Source organism: Elephantulus edwardii, unplaced genomic scaffold (assembly GCF_000299155.1).
Source record: "Elephantulus edwardii isolate Elephantulus edwardi_28Jun2011 unplaced genomic scaffold, EleEdw1.0 scaffold00017, whole genome shotgun sequence".
NCBI classification, from domain to species: Eukaryota; Metazoa; Chordata; class Mammalia; order Macroscelidea; family Macroscelididae; genus Elephantulus; species Elephantulus edwardii.
In genome coordinates, this window is record NW_006399767.1 from 25619526 (window position 1) to 25630763 (window position 11238).

General features: G+C 45.9%; 1 protein-coding gene across 2 annotated transcripts in view; it reads right to left on the minus strand.

Moving 5' to 3' along the window:
* The window catches only part of ARMC12 (armadillo repeat containing 12), a 12597-nt gene extending 6020 nt beyond the window's left edge, over positions 1–6577 (minus strand). For both annotated transcript variants that reach the window (XM_006882048.1, XM_006882047.1), the window contains exons 1-3: positions 6415–6577; positions 4013–4158; positions 3694–3828 (exon numbers count right to left, since the gene is read on the minus strand). In XM_006882048.1, coding sequence (XP_006882110.1) covers positions 3694–3828; positions 4013–4158; positions 6415–6577 — 444 coding nt within the window. The remainder of the gene's footprint in view (positions 1–3693; positions 3829–4012; positions 4159–6414) is intronic.
* Between the last annotated feature and the right edge of the window lie 4661 nt (positions 6578–11238).

Genomic DNA, 11238 nt, shown 5'->3' on the forward strand with positions numbered 1-11238 from the left:
CATTGCTAGTAATAAAGTGTGCCCCCTGCCTCGGTCTTCTCCAAAAAGTGTACGTATGTGGTTTTCCTTAACTGATACTGTCATCAGTGGGGACAACGCTCCCACAGTCACCCCTGTTTGGGTTTCACGGGCCCATATTGCACATTAGCTGCTGGAGCAGGCTGGGAACGCCACGCTGCGGGGGCCTTTCAGTCATAACCCAGGAATGTTCCCCACACCGTGAAAGCAGCCCGGATGCTCGTCCACAACACACCTTCCATATTTCACTTAGAAATGCCACCCTTGCTCAGGCTAGTGAGGGAGAAGGAGACACTTCTAAATTCCTTCTGTTCTCAAGCATTTTCAATTTAACCACATTAACTTTTGTTGATAGGGACCTCAAGTGGCATAGTCTGTAGAGAGCAGCATTGCTAGCTGAAAGACCATACCTCTCAAGCAGTTCGAATCCAGCAGCTGTGCCATGGACAAAAAAATGGGCATTCCCCTCCTGTGTAATTTAAAGTCTCTGAAAACCTGCTGGAGTGTCAGCTATGAGTCAGTTCTGATACAAGAGTAATGAGTTTTGGGTTTTGGTGTGGGGGTTTTTTTCTTTGAATCGTTGTTATTATTTGTTGAGACACTTCCTATTCATGTGTGCAAACAGTACTGTGCTTCATAGTGTTTTCAAAGTTTTGACCTTTCTGAAACATAACACTAGGACTGTCTTCTGAGAGGCTTTTGTGTTCCAACCTTTCAGTAGTGAGTAATTGAATCCTTAACCATTTGCACTTTCTAGAAACTCAACTCTTGGAATAGTTCAAAACTCAATGCTGCTGAGAGGGAATGAAACTTTCTAACAGAGTCTTAATTTGCCTCTCCCTATTTTGCATGTCCTTAGGTGGTACAAACCATTAACATAAATCATTTGCTAATCTAGAGGTTGAAGGATTGACTCAAACTAGAGACTCTGAGAAGCACTTGGCTGTAGAAGGTTAAACACTGCAGCCTTCAATACAGATGGCATTTCAATCTCAAGAAAACAAAAATCCTCAACACTTGACCAAGAGACAACATCATGATATTGTTGTTGTTTTTGATTGCCATCGAGTCAAGCACGACTCATAGTGACCCAATGAACAAAAGACCTGAAGCCTTTCTACAAGTATCGTCATTTCTCAAAGTTCATAGTTTCCAGAGGCCTGTTATTTAGGAAGTAGATGACACTCTTGCAAAACATCATGACAGATGGGAAAGTGATTTCATCTTACTTGGATCCACAAGCAATACACTTGGTACCAGGAGTAAGGAGATCAAGAGATATTTTGCAATGGCAATATTTATAGTCAGAGACTCTCCAAATTATTGAGGAGCACTGATGTCAGTCTGAGGACTAAATTATGCTTGATTTAGGTCATGGCCTTTTCAGTTACTTGTTATGCACCTGAAAGCTGGACAATGAATAAGGATGACAAAAAAAAGAATTGACACCTTTGAGCTGTGGTGTTGGAGAAGAGTGCTGACTATCCCACAGACTGCAAAAACAACAAACATGTCTTGGAGAGAGTACAGCCAGAGTGCTCCTTGGAGGCAAAGATGATAAAGATTTGTCTCACATACTTTAAGCATGTTGCTAAGAGAGGCTATGCCTTGCAGAGGGACATCATCCTTGGAAAGGTGGAGAGACAGTGAAGAAGAGGAAGATCCTCAACCAAGTGGATTGATACAGTGACTGTAGCAATGAGCTTTAGTGAGTCAGAGATTGTGAAAATGGCACAGGATAAGACAGGGTTCAGATCTGTTGTTCACAGGGTCACTATGGGTCATACTGCACTTGATGGAACCTATCAACAACAACTACACAAAAGAAAAAAAGAAAGAACTAGAAGTTAAATGCTCAACTACAAGGGAAAAAAAGGCAATTCAAATCCACACAGAGGCACCATAGAAGAGAGACCTAGAGGTGTGTTTCAAAAGGGCCACAGCCTTGAAAACACTATGAAACACAGTTCTACTCTACACATGTTGAGTCGTCTTGAGTCAGAACTGACTCAACACCAACTAACAATAGAACTGCTACATCAATAAAGACAAATATTTCTGTATTACGAAGGATATGACAAACCACAGAAGAGGAAAAATGACATGGTTCCATACAGATGAAGTTTGACAACATCCAGAACTGTGTTTTACTTGGGTTCTCACCTGTCTCACTCTGTTAGACTATACAGAGATGCACACATAAATGATAAAACTATAAACAAAATCCAGGAATTGGTCAATGAACTGCAGATGGGGTCAGGAGAGAAAGGAAAGTGGAGGTTGGGACTGGGAACGGCAATTTGTAGCCATTGAATTTAAGGGTAATTTCCAATTTTTTAGCCTGAGCTGTGGGTATGCAAGCTTTGTTGTTACTTTTTTTACCTTGCACATATTACACATGTTTGTTATGTTTTAAATAATTTCTTCTTAACTTGGGAAAGACAGACCACTTTCTTGGCATGGAGTCAAAGAAGAGATTTTTCCATTTGGTTTGGTTTGGTCTTGCTTTTTAAGATGGGAAAGATTAAAAGATGGAAACCCAAACCCATTGTATTGACTTGATTCTCATTTCTAACAACCTATAGAACAGAGTAGAATTGCCCTGTAGGCTTTCCAAGGCTGTAAATCTCCAAGAAAACAAAGTGCCTTCTCTTTCTCCCATAAAATGACTGGTGGGTTTGAATAACTGATCTTCCATTTAGCCAACAAGTGCTTACCTACTGCCACCAGGGCTCCTCTGGGATCAAACCCAAGTACCAAACCCACTGCTGTCAAATGGGTTCCACCTCATAGCAACCACCCCTCAGGAATCTGAGGCTGTAAATCAGATGGGAGGAGATTGGCATCTTTCTCCCTTGAAGCAGTTGGTGGATTCCAATGACCACGTGGAGGAAGGCAGCCTTTGGGTGAGCAGTAAAAGTCCCTGTGGGCTATGCCACCAGCTAAATGCACATTGAAAAGATCCAGGGGAGGCCATCTCAGATACAATAATCAATAAGAGAGGCTCCCAGATGACTGAAACCATCAATACGGACATTAAAAAAATCCTGCCATCAAGTTGATTCCAACTTCTGATGACCCCAGGTGCAAAAGAATGTAACTGTCAGAGGTTTTCCAAAGTCTTGTTTTTTAGAAGTAGATCATCACCAGGACTTTCTTCAGGCACCACTGGGTATACTGAAACCTCCAACTTTCAGTTAGCAGTCAAGTTTGTTCATAAACAATCATTTATATCCTAGCGACTTAACAACTGCAGAAAATGGTGGGTTGGGGTGGGGAGGGAGGAAAGCTCTTGTGGAAACAAGTTTGTCTAAAGTCTAGACAGTAGGAAATTGGGAATATTGACATTTTGTGCCTTATAGTTTCTGTGTGGTGGAGGCATCTGTGGTCCAGTCAAATCACAGCCACTGATTCACGCAGGCCTTAGGGGTTGCATGGGATTCAGACATAGTTCTGTTACATCCTAAGAGTCAAGGGATTTTATGACCCTTTTGGGAAATAGGAAATCTGACCATCACTTTCCCACTTATTCCCAAGGAGGAGGAAATGGATTTCTGGGCTATATACCCAAAACTAAACTTCTAGAAAACAATCCACTTGTTCCCTGCCAATTAACAGACTCACAAATGATAGACATGCTGTGTGCTCTTCCCTGCCACATCTCCCTGGGCTCACCTGGATTTTGAGTCTGAATTTTCTGATGCCAGAGAAAGCTTTAAGAGTGTTCATGGCTTGGATTTTGACGTTGTTGTCGTTGTCATCCAACATGTTGCCCACCACCCTGATGTCATCCGGAGTACAAGCAGAGGCCTAGAGTGTAAGGGGAGAGATGCAACAGGCAGGAGAAGTGGATGTCCTGGGCCCACTATCCCTCCTGTGACCAAAATCCTTCAGCACACTCCTCCCATTATCAGAGAAATAGGTTCAAGAACCAAAACCCATCAGGGGGCAGTGCAATCTGGCAGGGAGGGTCATCCCAACTCCCTTCCCTCACCTCAGCCTCCAGTAAGTACACACACCGCGTGATACTGTGCAGGATCATTGCCTTGGCATACTCATCCTGTTTGCACTCCAAAGAGTTGAAGAGTCTCCGAAGCTCACCGGAATCCCGTCCATACCGCTCTCGCTCAATTGCCAAGCCTAGACAGCAACCCGACCCAATTTAGGCTAGGTATGAACTCAAAGGTGGTTAAAGAATGGAGTTGGGGAGGTGGGGAGAGGGACTGTGGAAAACACCAGTTTACCTTTTCTGAAGAGAAACTTTTTGCTAAGTGCAAGACCACCATCTACAGTTGAACAGGGAGTGAACTGCACAAGTGCATTATATATAATAAATATGTTGTTGTTGTTGTTGTTGTTGTTGTTGTTGTTGTTGTTGTCAGGTGCCATCAAGTTGAGTACGACTCATAGAGACTCTATGAACAAAAGATCTGAACCCAGTCCTGTCCTGAGCCATCCTCACTTCCTGACACACAAGAGCCCATTGCAGCAGTCACTGTGCCAATCTACCTGGTTGAGGGTCTTCCTCTCCTTCGCTGCCTCTCCACCCTTCCCAACATGTTCCCAAGGAACATGTCCTCCTAGCAACATGTCCAAAGTATGTGAGGAGAAGCCTCATCATTCTTGGGTCCAAAGATCACTCTGGCACCTTCTCCAAGACACATCTTTTTGTTTTCTTGGTTATGCATGGGGTGTTCAGTGCCTTTCTCCAACACCACAGCTCAAAGGCGTCAGTTCATTTTCTGTCATCCTATTCATTGTCCAGGTCTCGGATGAATAGCTAATAAATGGAAAGACTATGTCCTGAATCAGATGCACCTTAGTCCTCAAACTGACTTCACTACTCCTCAATTATTTGGAAAGGTCCCTAATTGCGTATTTTCCCATTGCAATGCATCTCCTTATTTCCTGACTGCTCGTACCACGGGTGTTAATCGTGGATCCAAGCAAGAGGAAGCTGTTGACAGTTTCAACCTCCTCTCCATCCATCATGGCATTGTCTATTAATCCAGTGGTAAGAATCTTTGTTTCTTGATACTGTGATGCAATCGATACTGAAGGCTGTATTCCCTGATCTTCTGTAACAAGTGCTTCAAGTTCTCCTCATTTTTAGCAAGTAAGGTTGTGTCATCTGCATAATGCAGATTACTGGTGAGTCTCCCTCCAATCCTGATGCCACTTTCCTCTTCACAGAGTCCAGCTTCTCAGATAATTTGCTCAGAATATAGATTGAACAGGTATGGAGATAGAATACAACCCTGACACACTCCCTTCCCAATTCCAAACTATGCAGTGCTCCCCTTCTCTGTTCGCACAACAGCCTCCTGGTCCAGGTATATGTTCCTCATGAGCACTATCAAGTGCTCTGGGATTCCCATTCTTCTTAATGTCAGCCACAACTTGTCATGATCCACAGAGTCAAATGCCTTTGCATGGTCAATAAAGCACAGACAGACATTCTTCTGGTATTCCTTACTTTCAGCCAGGATCCATCTGACATCAGTAATAATATTCTAAATCCTGCTTGAACTTCTGGCAATTCCCTATCTATGTACTGCTCCCATCGTTATGAATGATCTTCAGCAATATTTTGCTTGCATGTGATTTCAGTGATATTGTTCATAATTTCCACATTTAGTTGGATCACCCTTCTTGGGAATAGGAACAAATATGGACCTCTTTCAATCTCCTTGTCACACAGCAGTCCTCCAAAACACATATATTTGTCATGACAATTTCTATGTGGTAGTAAGTAACGCATAGCCTTCTGTGGTAATTACTATATTAGCAATAAAATTCCAGCAGATGGCAGTAAAGAGTGTTACAGAAGCGACTGCCTTCTACTTCACACAGTTACCATAACATTTAGTGGAAAATCTAGGCATAAAGGTCTATCAATTTTCTCTTTCCTTAAAGTCTCTTGTTCTTAGTTAGGGAAGGGGGAAAGAGGTTGATGCCAAATTTCTAAGCAGTGGAGTCCTGGGAACCAGAGTGAAAATAGCATTTGGTGATCTGCCAAATGTAGCTGAAGAAGATTCACTCAACTCCACCTGGGACTCTGAATTAGCATCTCTGGTGATTAGTGGTAAGAAGCTTCACTGCAGTCCAAAGACACAAGGTTCAATTCCACCAGCTGCTCTGAAGAAGAAGGATGGGTAATCTCCTCCCATATGATTTACTGCCTCTGAATACCCTCTGGAGAGTCAGTGATGTGTCAGTTCCAACTCAAGAGCACACAACAACAGGGCCTTACCTAGAAGGCTGCAGGAAGAGTTTGAGGAAGATGGGGGGGAAGCAACAGGAAGGAGATAGGAACTCTGAGGAGTCATCTTTGGACTCTCCCACTGAGGAGGCCTCAGGCAGACAGAACCCACTCCCCAGGGACTGGATACTCACGAGCAATGCAGACAGGTGAGCCAGAGCAAAGGGGTGGCTGGCATGTTATACCGGCCTTGATGACCTTGTAGATTAGGTAAAGGGCCCCGGCACCTGTGGCCAGGCCCACAACACTTTTGCAGATGTCTAGCTGCCTAAAGCACTCGGGGATTATCATGCCCATGTCTTCAGTGCCACTTTGAGGGCATGAGCTGGATCCAAGGCAGCTGGAAAGAGGCCTTCTGGAATCAGAACTTTATGGGTGCCAGAATCAGAACCTGGGCAACAAAGGGAACTGGGGAGTCTGTGGGGTGGAGGGTGGAGGGGCTCAGAGGAAGGTGACAACTGGACACTGGAAAGAAGTAAGCTGCAGAAGCTCTAGGAAACAAAGTTTGAGGCATCTGGGAAATGAAAAGGCTGGGACAGGAAGGTTAAGTAGATGGGGTCTCAGCGGTGGCTTTAGAAGATGCTTTTTCTTCCATTAGAGGGCAGTAGAGGCCTGTTTCTGGGCTGGAACCTTTTAGCATCTCCAAGTGGGGTGTTTGTGGGGTGTCCACTAGCAGCCCTGGCACCTCAGGTTCCTGATTCTCCCATCTTTGATGTCTCTACAAAGACCCACCTCTGGCTAGGAATGTTTCTGCAGGAAGGCTCTCCTATTCAAGGATACAAAGGAGGGGAGCATCTTACAAAGTTCTGCAAACTCCCTAGGAAATTTGTCTTTTCTAACCCTTGTCTGTTCCCTTGTAGTTTATATTTACCTGTCTCAGAACATAAGTTCTTGAGGGCAGTTCTCTTTGTATCTCCAGCACCAAGAGTAGAATCTGCACTTCGCAGGAGCTCAAGTCAGTTTCCACTATTCTGTGAAGAGACAGCCAGGGACTGCACACTGGATCCTCAAGTTCATTTAACCAGAGGGACCCTGGAGGAGAAAGGGATCTGTTTCTCTATTTGCATCCTGAGGGACCCAGACTTACTACATAAATATTCCAGGATTAACATTTAGGTGTGTCTGGCCCTTTAAACCAGAAGCCTAAATATGCAAGTATCACCTTCTAGCCTCCCTAAACCCCACCATGTGGACAAAACTTAAGGCCTTCCCTGAAGGTCAGACGACACTACCCCTGAGGGTGAGCCACCTTTGGGGGACTTGCTCTCCACTCCTAAGATGAAGCAGGTGAAGTCTTACACACCTTGTTCCCATGGAGTCTCTTCACACCCTCCAAACTCATCAATCTCTGGGATATAATAAGGAGGTGACAAGTCTCAAATTAGGGTCAAACACAAAGCTGGTGCTGAGCAGAGCTGCACCAAAACAGGGTTTCTCCTGCCTGACCAGAACTCCACCTGGAAGAGCTGGGATAGAAGGCCTTGTCCTGCATTTTGGATTGGGGGCTGTGCGGAAAGCAGGGAGATGCCTGCCTGAAAGAATGCTACAGCCAGCAGTTAGGCCTGTTCATACTCTGCTTTGGCCTCGCACTCCACACTATTGACAGAAGCCAGACAGCACTCCTACATGGTAATTCTCTTCTCTTCCTCTGTTCCATCCTCAATCATCCCCAGAGTCGCTCCTGGCAATCTATCCAGACCCAATGTGGGTGACTACATGTATTCCCTCCAATAGGGGTGATTAAGAGATCCAAGGTGGGCCCCCTAGGACCACCTAGGACATCCCATGAATTTGGGGGTGGGGGCGCAGGCAACAGTTGCCTGATGGGGACTGTCATTTTAGGTTTTAGGAGGACCCTGGGGAATTTGAGAAGTCTTTCAAATCAAGGTCCTTGCCCTTTCTTAGGGTGGGGATGGTGGGAGAGAAAAAAAACCCAGAGTAACCGTTCCCCTCCATCCCTTGAATTGGGCTTTACAACCTTCATATCCCAGGTAAACACTGCTCACCTGCTTTATAAAGATTTCCAAGGAAGAAAGGTTCTTTCTCTGTTCTAACGTAATGCCCTTCTGGTCAGCTCACAGATGATTCAGAGGGGTAAGAAGCAGAGTCATCCCCAGGGTGACATTTTCACCAGCCTGCAACACAATAGAAACATAAAGGCACCGGAAAGTCTATTTATTGGTGTGAAGTTGATGACTGTCTTTTCTTGGGAATGGCTGTTTGTTCTTGATTTAGAGATAGTATCTTTCGTATTTTGAGAAAGATTAAAATGTCCTTTCTTTTATGAAAGAATGGTTTTGTGTTTTGCATGATCTCTGCTATTATTTGCCTTTGAGTCAATTCCAACTCCACAGGAACCCTACAAGGCAGAGTAGTACTGCTTTACAGGGTTCCCTAGGCTTCATGGGAGATCGCCAGGTCTTTCTCCCACTGACCTTTCTGTTAGTAGCAGAGGGCTTAGCCATTACACCACCAGGGCTGCCTCTAAATAAAAAGCTGGCAACTCTATGGAGACTGTGGGTTCTGTTTACTTTCTTGTTTTTCATTTGTCAAATCCAAAAATCTGGAACCACTGGCTGGAGAGAAATCTGAGAGCCCACACATGTACTAGAAATATGGTCTATTTTTTCTCACTACCAAAAGGACATGGGCTGCCCTAATCACTCTGCCATTTGTGTCAGCTTTTCACCCTCAAAGATGATGTTCTCATTATGTTAAAGGCAGTTCAACTTCGTTAACAGTGTGAGCTCTAGTTGTACTGCTAGGGTTAAAAATCAGTTCAATGACTGATTTTAGCTATGTCATCTGTGTGCCTTAATTTTCCAATCTGTAAAAGGAGCACAGTAATAATACCTATCTCATGGAGTTGTGATTCGTTAATCCCAACTCCTGTAACCCAGGTGACTTCCTTATGTAACTTGAGGAACTCTCTGAAAACCCTCCAAAGTGCTTCCTGTTCTATTTCCAGTAAGTCACTTCGTCCTTAAAATTCATCCTCCCTGCCACCCCTACATACCATCTCAATAAAATCCTATAGCCACCTCTTCATTCTCTTTACAGAAACCTTGGGAATATGTGTTTTAGGCTTGTCAATGAGAGAAGTTCCATATGCTTGTAGGATGCAAGCCACCACACCACGTCATTACCAAGGATGTTCCTGGAGGGGCCCAACACCTTTGGAAATAAGAGAAGCAAGGGAAAACATAATCCACTCTTTATTTTTAAGAGATCCTGGATAGTTCAGCTGGTTTATCACTAGTCAAAAGGTTGATGGTTCAAATTCACCCAAAGGCACCTTGGAGGGCAGGGCGTGGCAATCTGCTTCTGAAAGGTCACTTCTATGGAGCAGTTCAAGTATGTGCACTGTCACCAGGAGCCAGGATCGATTGTACGGCCAGCACCACCAAAAGGTTCTAATGAAAAGCCTGTGGAATTTGGGAAAATTCCATAACCCGAGTTTCAGTTTCCTCATCTGGAATAGAGATCTGAAAAATCTCTGAGTGATACAAACCATTAACCTACTTGGCTGCTCACCAAAAGGTTGGAGGTTATTCCACTAGAGGTGTCTCAAGAGAAAGGCCTGGCTATCTACTGCTCAACTGAACTCCCGGCAGAGCATAGGTCTTTTCTGACACGCAGGGAGTTGCCAAGAATGGGAATCAACACAAAGGCAACTAATTTCATACATTCTATGTATGCTATTGGGGCTGAATGAGAATTTGTGTTGTGATGACTCTCAAGGCATAGGGCAAGCTCGTGATACGAAGGTCAGCAGATAGCCGCAGGGCTGGGAACCTCCAGGCCCAGACGTGAATCCCACACACTCCGAAATCTCCCCACACCACCGGTGAGCGCTTGCTCGAGGTCAGAAACCAGATTCGGTGACCTCGTGGTAGCAAGCGTGAGGACAGGGAGGGAAGGAGTGACAGTCCCGGCTGCGCGGGGAACGGCGCCCCTAGCGGAGGATTTGGGGGTGGGAGGTGGGGTGGCCCGGCCGCGCCTCTCCCAGCCCGGAGCCTTGGGGTCCTGCCGCCCTCCAGGACTGCCTCCTCCCCGCGCATCCGGCGGCGGGCACAGGAAGTTCTCCGACTCCCGCCCCCTTCTCCGCGCCCCCGCTCTCACTTTCTCTCCCCTCCCCCCCTCGCCGCGCCCAGCGCCGGCACCTTGTTTAACTCCTTCCCTGCTGCGCTCCCTCGCGGTCCCCCTTCGTGCCAGCCCCTCTAGAAGCGGAGCAAGCCCTAGGGCTGCGGCGGAAAAGCCGGCTGGGCTGAGCCCTGGGGTCCCGCTGGTCCGACGGGGATGAGGGGTGGGAAGGGACACAGGTACAGCACCCTGCCAGTTCACTAGTACGGAGTTTGAGTCATGCTGGCGCTGTGCGGCCCCAAGGGATGGCCAAAGGCGTCGACAGCTCCTAGCCCAGTGATGGGCAGCAAGACCCATCATCCCCAACCACATCCTCACCAGGATCGGGAAGGGGCCCGGGGGTCCAGGAGAGGATGGAGAGGCCACGCCCCACGTTGACGTCACTGTTTCTAAGGCAACCGGGGGCGAGAGGCGGGCTGTAAATTAAGGACTTTATAGAGAGGACACCGGATGCGTTGGGCCGGGGGTGGAGAGGGGGCGCGGTGGGAGTAGTCATTTCATTCTTTGCTTCTTCACTCAAAGAAACTATGTTCCCCCATGGTTCTGTTCGTTCATTCAACATTTACTGTGTTTGGCGCCATGCTTTTTACGAACTGGGATACAGAGGGGCTTGATCCCAGCTAACCCTGTTCCTGACCTCTCAGATTATTATAAATTAGGGTAAATGGCTAGGTTTACGCCGGAAACTGGCATTGTTATTATGAGTGCCCTTTTGACGCTTAAAAGTGAATGGGGAGAGAATAGTCTAAAAGTATTATATTTTAGGGCATTATTTTTATCGTAGGAGTATGCAATGAGGGTTGTAGAGTGGATTA